This window comes from Saccostrea echinata, unplaced genomic scaffold, assembly GCF_033153115.1.
Source record: "Saccostrea echinata isolate AGI-Se365-2 ecotype Australia unplaced genomic scaffold, CSIRO_AGI_Sech_v1 ptg000013l, whole genome shotgun sequence".
NCBI classification, from domain to species: Eukaryota; Metazoa; Mollusca; class Bivalvia; order Ostreida; family Ostreidae; genus Saccostrea; species Saccostrea echinata.
In genome coordinates this window covers 5,021,319-5,042,638 of record NW_026889762.1, presented here as the reverse complement: position 1 = coordinate 5,042,638, position 21,320 = coordinate 5,021,319, and the positions used below count along the sequence as shown (strand labels likewise).

Here is a 21,320-nt window from a genome sequence, read left to right as displayed (position 1 = left end):
ATAATCAACTGATAATTCGAAACTGATTCATAGTTAGTTTAAGTTTTCATCCGTTGATTGTTTTTGAGTGACGGTTACCCTAGTGACTGACTTCCCATGCTTTGGGCATCAAACATTATCTTCATGCATGTGATACCCCTCCCCCCCCCCTTTTTTAAAAAATTTATTTACCTTCAATTACAGGCAAAAAACGTTATTAATACCTCAGAGGATGTTACAGCATGTGCAAATATACAACATATTCAATTTTGAAATTTAATTTACACTGATAAAATACAATTGGAACAGAAGGTTGTATGTATCCCCGGGCTAGATTCGAGTTTGCAGTACGCACAGTCAGAACTTTGGCACTGACACAGAAAGGAAGTGTTATGTAAGTAATAGTTACATGATGACACGAGATGATGCATACAAAATATCGTTGAGTTATTGCACGCGAGGAGGCGTTAGCCTCCGAGTTTGCAATAACGAAAGCCATAAGATGGCAGAAGGAGTTCAGAATAACGAATTGGAATTAAACGCCGTTTTTCAGCAAGCCTACGACGAGGATGATTTTCAGTTGAGTGAGGCAGTTCAGATGTACGAACTAAGCCAATCTGATTTAAATGGCCAGGCCTTTGGGAATTTCGATATACAGAATTGGTGTTTGGAAGCGTTTCCGGAATTAAAACAGGAAAATTTTACTGAATGGACTGAAAATACTACTACTAGATTCGGAAAACCTGTCTCGGCTACTGAGATAAGTGCACTTCAAAAAAATCAAGAAAGTAAAAACACGCGCCGTACATGTAACACTTCATGGACAGTTAAAGTGTTCAACGACTGGAAATCTCAGCGTAACCAACAGCAACTTGATTTAAAAATCATTCCCGAAATCCTCACAAGTACATACCAAGAACTTGCGTATACTTTATCATGTTTTGTGATTGAAGCCAGGCGTGCAGATGGTTCCCCCTACCCCCCGAGAACTTTGTATCAAATCTGTTCCGGTATTCTACGGTGCGAGAGGAAGGTGTTCATGATATGAACTTTTTAGATGTCGAAGATGCCCGTTTCCACGACTTCAGGAAAACTCTAGACGCGCGAATGAAGGAGCTAGCATCCCAAGGAATAGGAGTGTCTAATAAAGCAAGCGGATCCGTTAACGCCGGAACAAGAAGACGTCCTGTGGGAGAAAAAATTACTGGGATCGCATACTTCAAAGAGTTACATTAACACTGTATTTTATTACAACTGCAAACTTTTTGGACTCCGTGGACTAGATGAACACCGAAAATTAGAGGTATGTCAAATCAAATGTGGCGATTCTGATGGCAAGGCACACATTGAATTTTGTGGGCGCACGTCAAAGAATTTCTCCGGAGGATTACACCAGAGAAACATTCTTGCCAAGACGATACGCCACTACTCAGAATCCGGTACACTCCGCAGTTTGTTTGATGTTTACTCGTCCTACATTTCTCTGGTGGGGGAAGGGTCATTCTATAGACGACCACTCCCGGGACCCGACAAGTTGGGTACCATTATCAAGACCATGTGTGCCGAGGCAGGGTTTGTGGGGAACTTTTCAAATCACTCGGGGAAACGGACCTGTGCAACGACATTGTTTCAGTCCGGTAAGCCAAGATTTAGTTAAATTGTCTTTATAAAAGGAGAAATATTTTATGTTTGATGACGTAAAAGTATGCTAGGTACGTGACTTGAATTAATAATTTCAATATTTATTTACACTATATAGGTTTTGAAGAGCAACAGATCATGGAGAGAACGGGGCACCGTAGTCCCGCAGTTAGAACCTACAAAAGGCAGTCGGCGCAACAACTCCTTGAAGTAAGTCGAGCACTGGAGCCACCCCCAAAAATCCCTGAAACAGTGCGACGACGTGGAGAAGGAAAATGCCATTATTCCAAAACCGGAGGATGACGGGAAGGAAAATTCTACTATTCTACCTAAACACCCTGAACAGGATGTGCGAATTCCTATGGGAGATAAAGTTATCCGCTTCGAGAATTGCTCCGTGTCAATGTCTTTTTTGTAAACAGTGATTTCAAACATTTGTGTGGAGAAGGAGAATGCCGTTATTCCAAAACTGGAGGATGCCGGGGAGGAAAATTTGAATATTCTACCTAAACAGCTTGCACAGGATGTGCGAATTTATATAGGAGATAACGTTATCCGCTTCGAGAATTACTCCGTGTCAATTTATTTTTTGTCAGTTTGTAATTTGTGCTTTGATTTAAACTTTCTTTTCTGCTCCAGAAGAGCGGGAAATTGCCAATATTTTAGAAATGTCATCAGTTGTGTGAAATTTGCTATGTTTTGTGCCTTTTTCTTGTTTTAGTTCATTAAAATTTAGAAACGAATTTTTGTCTCATTTGCATAGCTCCTCCTACACCCTGTATCTAACAGTTGGATATCACTAGCTTTATATCACACATGTGATATTTAAAATATCACCACACTTATGTTGATATGAGATATACACCCTTGTGAAGATCAAAGAAAAATCTGTCGGTCATGGGATAATAGATATACACATACGTCTGCACAACAATAGATTAGATTTCTTAAAGCTGTGATTTACCTGTATTGTATACCTGGACATGCAAAATTTTGCATTCATATTGAATAGGAGTCTGCTTCGTAAAACTTGAAATACATTGCAAACTATAAAATAATTTGTCCATTCTATAAGTAGCAAATTATTTTATACAAAATTTTCCATTGATTCAATACAACATTAAATTCTCAGCAACTATTAGAAAAATGAAATTTCATTCAGAATTCCTCCAGAGCTTGAAAGCTTTGAACAAACAGCAAGTGTTATGCATTAATATGATAGAGAAAAATAGATCAAATAAGTATCTCATATTCGCATATCGACGACGATAGGAGAAGGGGGGGTGGTTTTAATCAGACTGTTCATATTTATTGATTACTTTGGGCATTCATGAAGTGTGTTGATTAAATAAATATATTATAATACTGTATAGTGTAAAAATTATTTTAGATTTTTATTCTTATAACCCCCCCCCCCCCCCGCACACACTCTTTTGCGTTGCAAACAAATCCTCATGTTAATTCTCTTCCCAAAATTAAAGTGTGTAATTTAACACCCACTCCCTTAAATGATACAAAAGTTTCAGTTTCGTGAAACCTTTCTCTTTGGTTTCAATAATTACTCTGACAGTCCCGTTTTTCAAGATCGTGGACCAATAAAAAAGAAGACTTTTATTTTTTTTTTTAATTCTTTATACAAGTATAACGATATTTTTGTGATTTCAGGACTGCGTTTGATCAGTTGATATAACCTATATGTATGATGGGTGATCAAGGTGTCAAGACCGGCTACTGAAATATGGTCATGTTATACATGCAGTTTTTACAGCTTGAAAACACGGTTATCGTGAAAGGTCTTGATCATCTCGTGAATTTTCCGAGAACCTATAGTCTTATAGTGGGCGACCGATAGGATTAGGTACGCCCCACTGCACACGCTGTGATTGTGTAATACATGTACACGTGTTTGGTCAGTTTCAACTTATTTAGTTCATGACTTCTCTGCTTAATTATCAGCTGAGAACGCAACCATTTAATTAATTCTTTTAGCTTTATGAAAATGGCAATTGTCGACTTCTTTTAGAATATATGAACATGATGAACAGAGCTGTTTTTTTTTCCATTCAGGCCCATAATTCTAACAAATTAAGTGATGATCAATATATCGTTAATTCAGATGTTCGGGATTATTGTAAATAATATTTGAAAATGTTGGAAGAGGTATTTTGGCGTGAAATTATGTGTTTTCATTTCATTTTTTTTTCATCGATATACACTTTGCGATTTTCAATTCGGAAAAAAAACTTTAGTAATACTGTATGAAAAAAACTTATGATGAAAAAAAGGGCGTAATATAAATCGATATTTACTACAATAAAAAAAATTATGTTGACTTATAGATCTCCTCAATATAATTCAGGTTACTTATTAGAAAACTACAACTGTTTCAATGATAATATTTTGATAGAATAAATGCCAAGTATCATTCAAATATCACCCTTTAGACTGAAAAAAAGAGATTTTATAAATTATTTCTAGAATTTTAACATGTTTAAGCCAAATTTAAAAAAAAAATCGATCTTATATATTCACAATTAAATATCCTTACTTTGAAATTAAGGATTATCGACTTCACATTGAATAAAATATGGTAGAGCACACCGTCAAGGTAATCTCGTGTCCCCGCGATCACCGGGATGATAAAACCGCGACGGTGTATCGCGGAAAGGATTAAAACACCATCACGGGGTCGCGGGAAAATACGGGATCCGCGCTGACCGTAGTGTATACACAATATGACGTACTAGAGAGAAATATTTTTATATAAAATGTTATCAAAATTTGACAAATTTCTGAGCTTTTGACTAAGACAATCAATTTTAGGACTCCTGAGTTTGTTTTTTTTTTGTTTTTTTCTGAAATGGGGTGTCAGAAACCAAGGCGCACGCGGACACTAAACATAGAAAAAACTTGCAATGGCCTAACTGTGGTACAACAATCTATATCTCTACATCGACAGATAAAAGATATCTCAGGTATTTGAATCATATGACTGGTAACAGGTTAAAATCTAGAGTGAAGAGTGTGCAGGATTCTCAGGAAGGCATTGCTGGATCTAAAGGTGAGACAAGATAATATTTAAGATTTAACATGAAACAAAACATTACCTAAATGTATTTGATCTAAAGTGTTGTGAAATACATTAACCGATGCATGAAAGAGGAGCCACTTTAGGTCATACTGATTATATTACTATGAGGTGCAAAGTCATTTTTCTTTTTGAAAAAAAAAAAAAATCAAACATAATGACTGTTAACACAGCATTTTGAAATATATCTTTCCTGTCATTTCTAAAATTCACGAACTAAACTAAACCCTTCTATAGCACTGGCGGATTTAGAGAAGGGGCCCCCCATATACATAAGATTTAATAAATCAATTTTTTTGGTATGGCCGTGGGCCCCTACCCCTACCCCAAACTGGTCACTCCCTCCCCTCCCCCTTTTCAAGATTCCTAGATCCGCCACTGTATTGTACTTGTTTAAATTAAAATAAAATTTCTGTTGTCAGTTACAAGTATCCAAGTCTCTATTTACTTAAAAAAATGTCATCTATTTTTTTTTCCGAAGCCCCAGTAATGAACCCCCTGGACAGAGCTCAAGTACTCCTCCTCTGTGACCTGTGTCAAAGAGCTGCATTACAGAGTCATTGTGAACTTTGTCATGTAAACCTCTGTATAGTTTGTGTTGGAAAACATCTCTCTGATTCATCTAAAAGACACAATGTTGTACCATACAAACACAGAACTTCTACTCCTTACTACCCAAAATGTCCAAACCACACCCAGAAACATTGTGAACTTTATTGTGAGAAATGTGACATTCCTGTCTGTTCTACCTGCCTCTCCTCTGGGAAACATAAAGGACATGATTTATCTGATGCTCTGCAAAAACTAAGTTCTGTAACAAAAAAATTAGAAAAAGACTTGAAAGAACTCGAGGAAAGAATCTATCCTACATATGAAGAAATAACATCAAATTTAAAATCTGAAAACGTCAACTTGGAAAAACATTATGAGAAACTGACAACAGCTGTCACCAAACATGGAGAAGACTGGCACAGAGAAATTAACACCATTGTCAACAAACAGAAATCTGAAATTGATGAGATGAAAACTAAACATCTGGCTGCTCTAAATAAACAGGAAAATGAAATCAAACAGATTACTTTTGATATAAAACAGTGCATTCTTGACTTGAAGAAAATACTGGACTCCAATGATGTTTCCATGGCATCTACATACATATCAAAAAATGCTGAATTTAAAAGTTTACCTCCTAAAGTCAATGTTTCATTACCAAGTTTCTCTCCTCATCAGATCAACACAGAACAACTCCATCAAATGTTTGGTTCTTTGTCAGCATTATCCATTACAACAGAAGAACAGGGCTACACAATGAAGACACCAGAAGCTGTATCCTGTCCTCCAGTCAAACCACTGCTTGATGAACCAGAGCTCGTGACCACCATAGACACTGGGTATAACAGACTATACAGTATTACCTGTCTCAGTGATGAAGAAATCTGGACATGTGGAGATGACATAATCACGAAACTCTACAACCTCCGGGGCAAACTACTGAAGTCAATCCAAACCAAGTCAGGGAAAAGACCATATGACATAGCAGTGACAAGGAGTGGAGATCTAGTTTATACTGACCCTTATACAAGAGCTGTAAACATAGTGAAGAATGACCAGATAAAGGAAGTGATCAGACTACAGGGATGGACACCTTACTATATCTGTAGTACCTCCTTTGATTACCTCCTGGTTACCATGAACAGTGTTGATAATAAACAATCAAAAGTTGTCCGTTACTCTGGCTCCACAGAGAAACAAACCATTCAGTTTGATAGTGAAGGTAAACCTCTGTATTCATCTGATTACTATAAATACATCAGTGAGAACAGAAACCTGGATATCTGTGTGGCTGACCGTGGAGCCAAAGCTGTAGTGGTGGTTAATCGGGCAGGAAAACTCCGATTTAGATACACTGGTCATCCCTCTAATAACAAGGGATCATTCTTTCCACATGGCATCACAACAGACAGCCAGAGTCAGATCCTGACATCAGACTATGTCAACCACTGTATCCACATCCTAGATCAGGACGGACAGTTCCTCCGTTACATTGATAACTGTCATATACAACATCCACTTGGTTTATGTGTAGACACCAGAGACAACCTTTTTGTAGCCGAGTTTAGTGGAGTGAAGAAAATCAAATATAAGTGAACAATATGTTTTACATAATGACACATTTGTGAAAGGAATTTTATCCAGTAGCCAAAACCACAAAAAAAGATATCAATGTTTGATTCAAGTTCACTTTCTAGTGCTCCTGTTTTGTGTGTGTGTGTGTGTGTGTGTGTGTGGGGGGGGGGGGGGGGGTGTTAAAATATTAAATCCATTAATAATTCAAAATATGAATAAAAACTGTTTAATAATTCTGATTCTATTGTATTTTAATGCAGTTAGATATGTCCTTATATCTTACATACGAATGTATATAGTGTATATGTAATTCATCCAAGGATTTTGATTGGGCAAAATAAACACTTTATTTGCATGTTTTTCATGGCCTCATTGGGCTCAAGATAATGAGGTTTAACTGTAACCCCAAAAGGAAACATGAGAAATCTGATTCAGAAAACCTTTTTATTGTAGATGTTTTCATCTCAAGTTAATTCATATACATCTTTAAATACAAGGACAAACATAGGTAATCAGAGATTACAGAGCTCACCTCAACGAATGTTGTCTTTAAGTAAGGCAAAGTCCCACACTAAACTAATAATCTAGGAGAGTGCATCCCTAGATGCAACATTTATGCAATTTTGGTCTGATAGGGTTTGCAGTTACTTGGGAATAGACTTATCTGAAAACTTAAAACTAGTCACTCATTCAGAAAATGTAAGTCAAATCCAGCATTCGAAGCAAGTTTTGAGATTGTTCATCCCTTGATGCATCATCCATGCAAGTTTGGTTCAGATAGGCCTTATAGTTACTTGGAAATGACATCTGCTCCAAAAACTTTAACTTGGTCACTCATCCGGAAAATATAGGTCAGATCCAGCATCCGAAGCAAGTCCAGTAGTGTGAATCCTTAGATGTATCATCCATGCAAGTTTGGTCAATATAGGGTTTATAGTTACTTGGAAATGAGATCTGCTCCAAAAACTTTAACCTGGTTACTCATCCAGAAAATATAGGTCAGATTCAGCATCCGAAGCAAGCCCAGTAGTGTGCATCCTTAGATGTATCATCCATGCAAGTTTGGTCAATATAGGGCTTATAGTTACTTGGAAATGAGATCTGCTCCAAAAACTTTAACCTCGTTACTCATCCGGAAAATGTAGGTCAGATTCAGCATCTGAAGCAAGTCCAGTAGTGTGAATCCTTATATGTATCATCCATGCAAGTTTGGTCAATATAGGGTTTATAGTTACTTGGTAATGACATCTGCTCCAAAAACTTTAACCTGGTCACTCATCCGGAAAATATAGGTCAGATCCAGCATCCGAAGCAAGCCCAGTAGTGTGCATCCTTAGATGTATCATCCATGCAAGTTTGGTCAATATAGGGCTTATAGTTACTTGGAAATGAGATCTACTCCAAAAACCTTAAACTGGTCACTCATCCGGAAAATGTAGGTCAGATCCAGCATCCGAAGCAAGTTCAGTAGTGTGCATCCTTAGATGTATCATCCATGCAAGTTTGGTCAATATAGGGCTTATAGTTACTTGGAAATGAGACCTGCTCCAAAAACTTTAACCTGCTCCAAAAACTTTAACCTGCTCCAAAAACATTAACCTGAAATTGCAGCATCTGAAACCTTGACTGGTACAATGAAACACACTAGAAGCATCCTCCATGCATCTCTGCTAATATAGGCCATAGAAGTACTTGAAAAGAAAACTGCTCCAAAAACCTTAACCTGGGACACCGACGCCGAGGGTATTACATAAGCTCCCCCAACTTCGTTGAGGTGAGCTAAAAATGATTTAAACAGATATTGAAATGTAAAGTTCCATGCAATATCAGCTCAGTTGCTCCACTGCCAGTAGAACTTTATATTAAAATCATTCCTTGATTTACAGTAATTTTTTTTTCTGAAAGTCTTTTTTTTAAAGTCATATTTAGAGACATCATTGACTTCACTACAGGGAACCACCTGTGTCTGTTTTTATAACTATCAGCTCCCCGTGTTTAGCCTCAATAGTCTTCGTACTCTCCTAATGAGGGCCTCCACAAAGCTGTAGTGGGTCCTGGACTTACAATATTCCTAAACAAATAAACAAATAAACAAACAATCAATCAATGGTTTAATGAAAAGATACTTTTCACAGTTAGATGATAAATATGGTTCATTTATAGTCTTTCTTGTTTTAAAGTGCTCATTGATTATAAATAGTGTCATCTTAAACAAGTTGGAGTCAATTATGGACTAAAATTTCAATGTTCCCTTTGATAAGCAAATTTCAATTAATCCTTTAATATCATAAAACACTGAACCATTTTTAAGCAGGCTGTGGGAAATGGGTAGAGAAACCATATTTTAATCTTGGCTGTGGGAAAGAGGTAAGATAACCATTTTAATGGAGAAGGGGTATTGAAAAACTTTCGAAGGTGGTCAGTTGGAGAGGGGAAGACACATCATTTTTGAAAGGGCTGTGAGAGAAATGTTGTCTTTTGAAGTGGGTGGTGGGAGAGGGGCAAGTGAACCACTCTTTAATGGGGATATGAACATTTTTTTTCCCTTTTTTGGTACACCTGTGTCCTCTAGGCCTCTCCCTTTATTATTTGGAATTATTATCTGTTCCTCAACTTTTACCTGGTCAATTTTTTGAATCTTTTTGAGGAGTGAGTCATGAATGGCAGAGTTTGCTGTCTGCTTCAGTGTCTCTATATCTTCACTGGTCACTCCCATCATAAGCTGTCTGTCAATGTCTGGTAAAGACTCCGATTCAGATTCCCCTAATGATGAGTGAGAAATCCCAGTCAAATCTGCAAACATTTAAAAATTAACTAATCAGCAAACATTTAGTACATTACACATAGAGACAAAAAATTTCAATACAGTGTACTATATACATTATTTTTATCCGGTTTTGTTTTTGCCCTCTTACACTTGCAAACAAAATTGTTTTCAAGTGTAAGAGGGCAAAAATAAAACCGGATGAAATTCACCCCAACTCAGGCGTGTCTAGGAGATCATTCTGTTTCGTTAATTTGCCCCACTTTAAATTCTCGCACTTGTGAAGAAGGCAAAAAATAAAAATGGGGGCAAAATTTCCCTGTATATAGTAATCATGTCATTGAAACAAAAAGGATGGCAAGTCTGGTTCACTTAACACTCATTTGCAGCATATAAAGGACATGAGGAAAAAAAGCCTGGCTTACCTTGAAGTCTCCTGAGTTGAGTGTGTCTGCGAGTCTGACTCTGGTACACAGATGTCTGCTGATTGACAGGAACGCAGTGAATGAGATAGTACTCCAGGTGGCGCCATAACATAAATAGACAGTTCTCCAAGATGTCTGCAGCAACAGTCAAGGTAGATTACTACAATTTATGTTTGTTCAAGCATTTTATATATCTGTCCATTATCATGTTTCAAAATATAAAGTAGCTGTCTAACATTCTTTTAAAAATTTTACTTCAACTTCAAAGATATTGATGGTGCTTGTATTGTAACATAAGGCTTTATTCAAAAAGGATACAAGCAAAGTACTGCAGTTGTTCCTCTTTGTAGCGCACGATTTTGGTGAGGCGGTTCTTAGCAAGTTTCTGTCTCTGATGTGATGTGAGCTTCTCTTCAACTCCAGAAAACTAAAGAAACAGTTTAACTTTAATACACAGTCTGACATGAACAGGGTTCTCCACATTTGAAAATTTAACCATGGAAAAAACTGCGCGAAGGTGAAATGTGACCGAAAACACATATGCGTGTTAGACTTCCTAACCTTCATTAATCAATGATTGGTTTAACAAAACTTAACCAGCAACACAAAAAGTTGAAATAACCAATATTGATATTTCTTAAAGCTAAAAAATATAAATAAAAAGATTATGTATCTTACTTTACAAATGTTTACCAAAATTGGCCAAAAACTATAGGAAAATTTTTTAAGGAATTTAAAAAAAATATTTTGATAGAGTAACCATGGCAACATTATTCAAAAACTGATATACAGAATTGATGTTGTCTGTTGTATGAAACATTTTATTTAAATATGACTAAAACTGATAAATGGGTAGTATTTTGAAAAAAAAATTAACAGATACACAAACGAACAGACGAACGAACATCGTAATGTCCTAAGTTTTTTTAACTACATAGTCTATGAAAACTTAAGTGATGGCATGCATGGTAAAAGTAACTTAATATAACCAGGGGCATATATTTGACATAACTGTAATTTTGCTTTCTCTATTCTGTTTTTTTTTTCTAAACGTTTTTTTTTTACATATTGCATTTTCGCTGAGTTTCCTTCATTGTTTACTTCTCCACGTGTCCAAGTGCTAAAAATAGCACCACGCAACGTTTCATAAAAACGGGAGGTAACTCTAAAACTAAGGCGAAGATTGGCACTTATGTACATTTTATCAGAAAGATAATAAAATTAATACTTAAAAACCAAGCATGAAAAATTGATTAAATACAAAGAATAGGAAATTTTGAAAGGGTTAATTTTTTTCTGGGCACAGAAACTTCAATGGGATGCTTGTTGATTATCATGTTGTTACTGCTCGTTATGTCATCTTTTGTAAATTTGTTATCGTACAGTGAACACGTTGGTATTTCCCGAAATTACATGTGTACAGGAAAATTATCCCTCAATATACTGATTGTCAGCTGATTGACTCTCCATTGTCATGCTTCACAGCACATTCGCCGATCAACTACTGTGTTTGTTTAGCACAGTCTGCTTTCTCTCGAGGTATGCGAGGTGCATGGCAGTCGTAGTATAAACACAATTAACTACTCAAGTCATTAAAAAGTAGGTGTCAAAACTGAAATGCAATAAAAATTTAATCATGGCAGCCGCCAATTTTTTAACCATGACACATCTCGTTTAACCATGGCGCACATAAAATTAACCATGGTGGGCCGCCACGGTAAAACCCCTTGTGGAGAACCCTGCATAAAACAATAAGATGTACTCTAAATGACCAAAAACGTCAACCTTCCATTTTTTTTTCATTTTCTTTGTTCTTTCAATTTTATTAGTTTCTCTTTACCTGTTTGAGATCGTCTGTACTAAGGTCAGCCAGACTTTGTAGTTTACGTAGGTGTTGTTTGTGGCTCTCGTACACAGACATGAAGTGAGTGGCACACTGACGGAGTTGGTACACAACCACTCCTAGGCTGGGGGCCTGAACTGTACTGATACTCAAGAATGATGTGTCTGTATCAAGACAAGTAAAAATAAGCACCTTTACGTGTACCTCTACCCACTCTAATCATGACTGTGAGGTTTTCAAGTTTACCTTTACAAAGATGAAAGAAATCTCTAAAGTAAAAATATCCACTCATTTATGATAGAGCCAAACCTAAATCAAGTACCGTGACTCAGGGCCTATGAATTTCACAATTTTGGTAGAAGCACTTTAAGTCTTGCTTAGTTTCTTTGCTAAATACTCAGGAGCAGAGATTTTCATATACATGTATATTGATGCAATTTCACTATATGATCAATAGAGCCCACAAATTATTTGATGTTCACGTATGCACACAGAGACATACATGTGACATGTGTACCGGCTGTACACAAAATGTCACATATTTTTTACCCCATTCATGGGCTCACGGCGGTACACCAAAATTCATGGGAAATGAAAATTTGTGCCGTATTTTGAATTGTTTACCGGAAACCGCCATTTTTCCTTAATTCTTGCTCTCAAAACATCATGATCTTCCCATGATAATTACATCATAATTGAAACGTATCAAAGCTTTTTGAGACAGAATATTTTTTCATAAGACCCTTATTTAGGGGTTTTTCAACTGTAATTAGTTAAAATTTTGTCAGTATGAAATTAAAGACGTTTCAAAGAGAAAACATTATGTGTGACAGCAACACGAAATTTAATCTATGACTTTTTTTTGCTCTGCTTAGACATAAGTATTGTCCATTCTAACACAGAGTAAGAGAAATGCTTGTAGTATCATTAAAAAAAAATGCAGATGACTGGAAGCGACCAGACTCTCGTATTAAACACTGTACTATGGAAGTCTTTTTACCAAATTCAGCATTGACCATGGGGATTGCTGAAATTCTAAAAGCTGCAAACATTTCTTGAAATGAGTAATTACATATAACACTGCATGCAGTGGTACACTTGTTAGCTAATTTAAAATTTATCAATAAAAAAATGAACCTCTTACATTGATTTTTGATCGATACATGTATTTTGTACAGTTTTTTGATGAACAATGTACAGTATTTTCACCCAAATTCCAGTATTTTGAAGACTCCTGTACACTATTTGGGCCTAAAAATTATCACATGTATGCAGAGAGAATAAGTTGATGGAAGCCTATCAAATTTTTGACCTTGACCTTCCACCCGTCATCTTAAAACCAAGAGGTCATACTTTTGTTATAGAGTAATGGTGATCAGGAACCTGGACAATTTGAATTTGTGACCTTGACCTTTCATCTTTTATGCCAAGAAATCTATAGAGGTTTTTCTTTAGTTCGAGTCATCACCTTAAGTCTCATTGCAAAAGGTAAAAGAGGACTTGAGCTATTCTATGGAAAAGAGGACTGAGTATTGACTGAGAATTTTTTATTACAATATACTGTGATATTTTTAACTGTATTGTGATATGTATTGCAATATTTTCAATAACAGTTAAAATATTCTTTTCTTATATAATTAACCTTGATTTACCAGCAGAATGTATAAATAAATACAGGGGGTTTTTTTAGGTCTTAAAATCAAGGGCCTGGGCCTTTCCATTTGGGAAAAAATAGCGTCATTTAGTTAAAATTGGGAAAAATATCATAATTCACATTTTTCAAGATAAATTCAAATAGGAGCCATTTCTTTATTTGCAAGGCATTCATTGACTTATTTACATTCAATAAATCTTTATTGAAAATCAGCTTAACTGTTTTTTGTTTGCTGTTCTGAAGTTTTATATAAGTTTAATTTTTTTCTATTATACTTAGCATAATTGACATTAATGTCAAATTTCGAATTGTGTTTTGGGAATTTTCTTTGATGAAATTGGGAAAAACACACACTTTTTACCATAGGGAATGGGGCCTATTACAGGCCCCCTACGACCCCTAAAAAAACCCTGAAATAAATATGTATATAAATATGTTGCAACAAAAAGTGCCTGCTCATTAAACTACATTCTTTTAATGAAATGCAACCACAAAACAATAACCTTACTGTTTGTTGAAAACATTTCTGAAATCTTAAATTTCATATTTTACTTTAGAAATCCCAAGTCTAAGCATTCTGCTGGTATTGAAATACATGTACCTCAAAATCAATGGGTGTTTTCTTTGTCAAATGGAGTTCTGATATGAAATTCATCAGGTGGAAACTAAAGTGTACCATTTCATAACATACATGTATCTAAATTTATGACATTGACCTTTAACAGAGGAGAGAGTGACAGACCGACAAATAATTATCTCCTACTTAAAGTAAAAGAAGGATACAAAATGTGATAGAGATTATTCTCTGGATTTTTTATAGTATGTGAGATTATTAATCCCCGGGGATTCAAAGAAGCTTTAAAAAGTCAACAGAGGGAAAATTATCTCCCTTTGCCACAGTTCCATTCTTTAGGAATAGCATCTACTCCACCACCCTGGCTCCTAACTGGATGACAAACAGAATCAACCTTGGTATCTTAAATATAACCTACTACCTACTGAAATAATGTATACTGAATTTGAACTTAATAGGACAATCCAAAACCTGTAAAAATTTGCGGACAGACAGAATGACAGAGTGATTGCTGTGAGGCAATACCTTGTCAATTTATGACATTTAGGATGACGGCTTATGCTTGTTGTACTAAATGTATAACAGTTTACTGACCTCTGACCTCTAGTGCTATAAATAACCTACCATCAGTACTTCCTAGATCTCTAGCAAGGGCTTCATCCAGACTTGGTCGGAACAGAACTCGAGAAAACTGGGAGGTTGGCCCTACAAATTTAAAAAAAAATATCTAACATTGCAAAAAGTAAGAATATGATTATCTGCCCCTGATATTACTTAACATCTACAATATGGTAAAATGCTTCCAATAGTGTATAAAGTGTAAAATATGATTATCTGCCCTTGATACTGAATTAATTTTTCAAAATGATTATCTCCTGGCACAGTGACTATATAAAATTCACAAAATTATTATCTGTCCATCACTTTTATGAAGTTTATGATTATCTACCCCTAACACTATAAAGGTTTATAAAGGTATTATCTGCCCCCGACACTTTAAAAAGTTGATGGTATCATTTTTGGCACCTGATACACGTAAACTTATAATGTCAGATTTATATCTAAAATTCAAAACCCTTTTTTGCAATTCTGACATGTTTATCAACAGTTAAGTGATTAATCTAACAAAAAATATAATTACAACTTCTATAAATTTGTAGGTTTACCTGAAGTTGAGATGACAGCTCGGCAGTATGAAGTAACATTGGATGACACCTCTAAAAAGACAACTGCAAGCTCCGAGCTCAAGTCCCTCCCTCGAGTGGACTCATCAGACTCCAGTAACTTGAGTTGTTTGTTGACTCTCTCGGATATGCAGTACTTTGGCATTAATGCCAACATTTGTCTCTCAATCCTGACCTTTTGACCTTTCAACTCGATTCCCGCTGGATCAAGGTCATCAAATTCTGCATCTGGAATGCCTATTTAGTAAACCATTAGCAAAAGAGGTGATTTCGATTAAGGGGAAGAAGGACCTTTAGCTGAAAAAATACTTGTCATTCAATTTTTTTTATATTTTGTATATTTCTAATTAAGTATGTCCCACATATCTTAAAGCAGTTATATCATTAGGTTTCTTACCTTATTTTAGAGATATTGGTTGCCAAATACTATGCCCTAGAGTATCTAAGTGGAGTTTTAATTCTCCACGTTTCCGAGCTCATTACTCTGTCCATAATGGGATTTTTAAAGCATATATAAAAAACATGTAAGTGAACATGTATCTTTTAAAATATTTTAGAGTATGAATAGGGTTTGGAATTAGAAAAAGCAAGCTTCTTCTATCACACTGCATCTGGATGGGAAAATTACGAACTTTTTAAGACAACTTAAACAACAAAAAATGTAATTTACAAAAAATTCTATCATTCAATATTTTTAAATTTACGTTGAAATGCAAGTCCTTCTAATTATTGATTAATTGTAAAAATTTCGAATGGTGAAGCTAACCTCAATATTGCACAGGACATCGTTAAAGAGGACATAAGCAGAACGAAAACGTGTCATGTTTACATTTTTCTCGAGTACGGGAAAAACCATCTATGACGTCACATGTAAGCTAAATAAGCGAAATAAGATATACCTACATAAGATTTCCGTCATCAGCCATGCAAAAATAATTTTTGTGTTCCCTGTTTCTCAAAATAGTTTATCATATACTGATTATGACCTGTTTTTACATAATAATACCGCCCCTGTATTCACCGAGTATGATCTTGCTGTACTAACAGATCGTGTATGACGTCACCGACGAATTGGACACGCAGTTTAGGAAAACAGAGGAGTGGATCAATCTTTTTCATAATTTGTTAATGTTTACAAGAATGTTAAACTTTTCATTTTTTTTTAATATTAGATGGTAATTAAGGAAAAAAAATTGTCAAAAAATTATACAAGAACTGATGCTTTGCACGTTTTGCACTTATATAAACGGAGACTATGACGTAGTTAAACAGAGTCATGTGACCATGTGTCCTTCATCCCCTTAAACGACAAAAAATACGTAGTTTTAACCATTTATTAATGAAACTAGTAAAAACAACACTACTACAAATGCACAGATAACAGCATTTACCTCTGGCGTTAGCTCGGGTCAGTACCGCTGTAGTTAGAGCTAGTTCCCGTAAAGCTGGGAGTCTTAAACTTGGCTGCCGGTCACGCAGAATTCCGTGGAAAACTTCTCCATGAGACAGGATAAACTGCATCACCTATAACAGCATAGAATGGTAAATAATACTATACTGTGGAATCATCATTTGTGGACGACTGACGTTTGTGGATTTGGTGGGTCAACCTTACCCACAAATTTACATCCCCATGTCAATATTTTTTTAAATGTATCCGTTCAATGATTCTTGCGTACATGTATGTATGAGTTACAAATGAAATTACATGTATGTCCGTAAGAACATGTTAATTGCCTATGAACACCGACACCCACAAATCAAAATATTATGATAAATGATATAAAGACTTTCTAGGGGGCTATTAAATACTGCTATTGGTCCAAGGGGCTTTGCATTAAACAACACCTAGTGCTGGAAAAGATTTTGACCTGATTGCCACAGTCCTGGTTTTCTATGCCCAGTGAGGTCAGCATGGCCAGACAGAATTTGAGGGCGGCAAAGAGAAGCTGACGATAGCGGGCCATTGGGCTGGGCAGGAAATCTTCCTCGGTATCCACACCGGCTTCATCTCTGTAAAACATAGAACACAGTCAACAATTTATACATACAGTGTACACGTTTGCTTAGGCAATGATTACAGAAACTCTAATCTAAATTTAGTATATATGCAAACCTCCAAACTGCTAACCTTTAAACTGCTAAGTGTTTGTACGTGTTCATACTGACACACCCACCTGTCAAAGTCAGGTCGAAGGTCAAAGAAGACACACCCCGCCAGCCTCTGCATGACTCCACACTGTAACAAGGTGTGGGCCCCCACTGCTGATTCTGCTACTCGAGTCAACAAACTCTGAAACACACAGTCACTGTATCTGTATATACATGTAAAGTGCCCTTAAACTTCATCAATATTAAAAATCAATGGATTATTAAATTAAATTTTTGAATGAGTCGCAGATTAATGTGATGTTAGATGCATAATGAGGAATGTGGGGGTGAAGAATGAAGTAGTAATGGAAGACATACTAGTTTAGATAGGTAGATGTATAGCACTCTGAGTTGAGGGGTGGCAGACACAAGTGTCTGTAGCTGCTGGTCGTCATGGAGAAGGCTGTCTACCAGGTGTTGGAGGTAACCTTTGGAGGACATAAAGGTCATCCACTGCTGGAACTTGTCCATAGACAGAATAGTGTCCAGTACTGATAAAGCCAGCATCTACAACAGACAATATAAGTATAGGTCATCCACTGATAAAGCCAGCATCTACAACAGAGAAATATAAATATAGGTCATTCACTGATAAAGCCAGCATTTACAACAGACAAATATATATATAGGTCATCAACTGATAAAGCCAGCATCTACCTCAGACAATATAAATATAGGTCATCAACAGATAAAGCCATCATTTACAAGACAAATATAAATGTACAATATAGGTCATCAACTGCTGGAACCTGTCCATTTAGAAACCAGTGGAGCTAAAAATCAGGAAGGTTACCAAGATTCACTCCTTACCCGTCCTACATCGTGTCCATCACACGCATCACGACACACCATGTCCATAAAGTTGTCACCATATGACAGGATGGTAGCCACATTTTCACGCCTCAGCTGTTCGTACTCGGAGTGGGCATCGGCCAAAATCCTCTTACCAACGCCATCACCTCCAGCCTCTGTGAGAAAAAGGAAACCTTGATATAAGCCTTTCCTGTTCCTTCTATGTTATGTTATTTTATGTTTTGCATTTCATATGATAAAATTCATACAGAGCATGACTGTAATCTATATGCATACAATTTCATGCCAACACATGTATGCCACAAAGTCAGGAGCAAAATCTGTGGTGTATTTGTGACACTTCAAGCATCAACTTCATACAATGAATGTATTCTTAAAACAAATATGTACATGTAAGTAACCAGTGACTTCTATCTACAGTGATACCTCGGTATATTGCCAACTTTTATCCAAGACAGATTTTGGCATTAAAGCGAGGGTGGCAATATAACGAATTCTGCCATAAATTACAATTCAGTGGGTAATCAAAACAAAATAAATAGTTTACGTAATTAATATTTCAGTTACAATCTCTTTATGCCATGCTTATGCACATGTGTATTAGGGCAACTCTCATTTGTTTTGAAAAAAATCAGTTACTTGTATTATTTCTTTTTATTTACAAGATTTTGACTGAAAAGAAATAAAATATCAGAATATTGAACATTTATCAATTTCTTGCTCTTTCGTCATGCTCTAAGAATTTAGTAACCGGATGACAAAAATGTCTGTAGCCGTTATAGCCTCTCAGTATAAAAAAGTTTTCTGAGAATTATCATTAATTTCATCTGAATCGAAAGTAGATTATTTTACCGTCTAAAGAATTTCTGAATCAGTTAAAAAGTTTGGTTGGTAAAGCATCATGACTGACGAATGATAAGTCACGTCAGAATACGTCAACCTGTTGTTGTAAACATGTATTCTCATGTTAGCTATTACCTGACTGTGCACTTCTCTTCCGATTCTGTTTTGATGTTTATCCATGTGTTTATCAATCAACCCAATATATGCCCAACAATTAAAGAAAATTTCAGGGGTAACGGAATCCCTAATATTTTCACGTGCAGAATTATAGTAATCTAAAAATAGAGATGGGGTTTCCTTTTTCATCGTCGATAGAATGCCATGGGGTTTTAATCTAAGGGGACACAAATGAATTTTTTGCATTTATTGTAGTTTTGTGCATTATCCATGATAAGCAATTATAGGCGATTTACAATCAAACAGATCAAATGTTGATCAATCTTTTTTTTCCTCGTAATCCAAAGAGCAAGAGCCACTTAGGGCCTTTTTTGGCCCTGTGAATTTCTGAAAATTTAAAACTGTATAGTTTCAGTCAACAAGACAATAAATAATACTTGAGCACTTGGTGAATGAATATCTACTGAAAATGACGTAATTTTCTTTCTAGTCAATGCATTATGACGTCATGAATAGCGTCATTATTCACATATCCTGAATATTTCTTCAAAAATTGCTAAAATATGATGCCATTTTTCAATATTTTGTATACAGCACAACCTCCGATCCAAAATGTGTAAATATATTATAAAAGAACTGTTAATGAAGATTATAAATCATATTTTAATTTTTGGATTGAGGGGTGTGCTCATATTTTTATTCTTTGCTGAAGGTTCTAAAAAACACCTGTTTTCTGCGAAATTCAATAACACTGCAGTTTCACACAACCTGTTTTTCAATGCCTGGACTCTTCAAAGGAAATTCTGTTGTATAAACTGAAAGCACCAAGTCTCTACTTTATAATAATGTGGAAAATGGTACACGGGGTATTAGTCAATAAAATGGTATATCTACAGGGCCATTTTATGCATAAAGTGAACCTAGCTCTTTGTAAGCTTTCTCTTGTCTGACGTTTCCATTTTTGTGATGAAATAATTCTTCTATCTTATAAAAACACGAAAAAGACATTACTAATTTTGAGTTTTATTCAACAATCATCTTTAATTTAGCTGAATTCCTTGTCCAGCCAGTTACGCTTCACCGCAACCACTGTCAAAGCAGGGGTGTGTTGTCCGAATTACCGACACGTTCTAGATAACTGGCATTGTTATCGAGGGTTTTCCTTATATAATAAGACTTTTTGTTTTCCAAAATCAGTGGCGGATGGCAATAAGTGGGGGTGGCAATATAACGGGTGTATTAACACGGGGAAATCCATTCTTCGAGAATTCCTGGCAATAAGCGGGGGTGGCAATATAACAGGGCAATATACCAAGGTAGCACTGTATATCCATGTGAGTCAGTGACTTAGGTTTCTGTTCAATTTGTAAAAAATACAGAAGAGATCCTTACAGATTGGTTCTTTAAAGACATACCTGTATCTATATGAGTCAGTGATTTGGGTTTCTGGGCAATTTGTCGATAATACAGAAGGGCTCCATATAGATTGGCTCTCACTCTCTGCTGACCACCGCCTAAACAGAAATGTCAACTATTAAAACAACATTTCTCAACCATGTACAATTTATTCATTGTTTTTTATTTTTCATTCTAAGCAGAAAATCAAAAAATTCAATTAATCAATGTAAACTTACTGGACAGAAGAATGTGATCTATTACTCCTCTCAGCACCAACTGAAGTGAAGAAGCAAATTGAGTTCTTGACCCTGACACTTGACCCCATGACCCTGTTTGACCTTGACCTACTGTGGAGTCCAGCATGGTGAGGAATTGCGATGTTTCTTCATCAGTGACTGAATCCTGACAGAAACACTGACGTAGATTTGTCATCAGTGTCAGAATGATTCCAGCTACAGGGGCAGTTAACTCTGTCAATGCATCATCTTCTGTCACCTAAAATTAATGAATAGCTTTGTAATTATCGATATGAAATGCAGTATCAAGGGAAGCAATAATACAGCTTTTCCCCTCTCTAAAATCAAACAAAACTTTTCTTTCTCGCTAATGAAGCAACTGTCATCAAGAATATTTGTGATAAGATAGAAAAAAAAAGTTCTTAATTTTCAATCCATATCTTAAAAAAAAAACATTTTTAGCTAGGTTTACACTTTAACCTT

The 21,320-nt window shown here is 35.8% G+C and overlaps 2 protein-coding genes and 1 pseudogene across 5 annotated transcripts in view; 2 read left to right on the top strand and 1 right to left on the bottom strand.

Moving 5' to 3' along the window:
* Nucleotides 1–481: 481 nt before the first annotated feature.
* LOC133186272 (uncharacterized) lies at nt 482–1,923 on the top strand (annotated as a pseudogene).
* A 3,248-nt stretch (nt 1,924–5,171) lies between these two features.
* LOC133186378 (uncharacterized) lies at nt 5,172–6,871 on the top strand. The gene has a single exon (XM_061321634.1). The coding sequence runs from the start codon at nt 5,198–5,200 to the stop codon at nt 6,854–6,856; it is 1,659 nt and encodes a 552-aa protein (XP_061177618.1). The 5' UTR covers nt 5,172–5,197; the 3' UTR covers nt 6,857–6,871.
* Nucleotides 6,872–7,265: 394 nt separating this feature from the next.
* The window catches only part of LOC133186375 (nuclear pore complex protein Nup205-like), a 38,875-nt gene continuing 24,820 nt past the window's right edge, over nt 7,266–21,320 (bottom strand). For 2 of the 4 annotated variants that reach the window (XM_061321629.1, XM_061321631.1), the window contains 14 exons: nt 20,838–21,096; nt 20,619–20,717; nt 18,241–18,398; nt 17,749–17,937; nt 17,457–17,572; nt 17,151–17,292; nt 16,671–16,803; nt 15,262–15,516; nt 14,720–14,800; nt 11,865–12,031; nt 10,343–10,451; nt 10,025–10,159; nt 9,456–9,628; nt 7,266–8,906 (listed from right to left, as the gene is read on the bottom strand). In XM_061321629.1, coding sequence (XP_061177613.1) covers nt 8,817–8,906; nt 9,456–9,628; nt 10,025–10,159; nt 10,343–10,451; nt 11,865–12,031; nt 14,720–14,800; nt 15,262–15,516; nt 16,671–16,803; nt 17,151–17,292; nt 17,457–17,572; nt 17,749–17,937; nt 18,241–18,398; nt 20,619–20,717; nt 20,838–21,096 — 2,106 coding nt within the window. In that variant the 3' untranslated portion in view covers nt 7,266–8,816. The remainder of the gene's footprint in view (nt 8,907–9,455; nt 9,629–10,024; nt 10,160–10,342; nt 10,452–11,864; nt 12,032–14,719; nt 14,801–15,261; nt 15,517–16,670; nt 16,804–17,150; nt 17,293–17,456; nt 17,573–17,748; nt 17,938–18,240; nt 18,399–20,618; nt 20,718–20,837; nt 21,097–21,320) is intronic. The other 2 variants (XM_061321632.1, XM_061321630.1) reach the window with 2 other exon arrangements.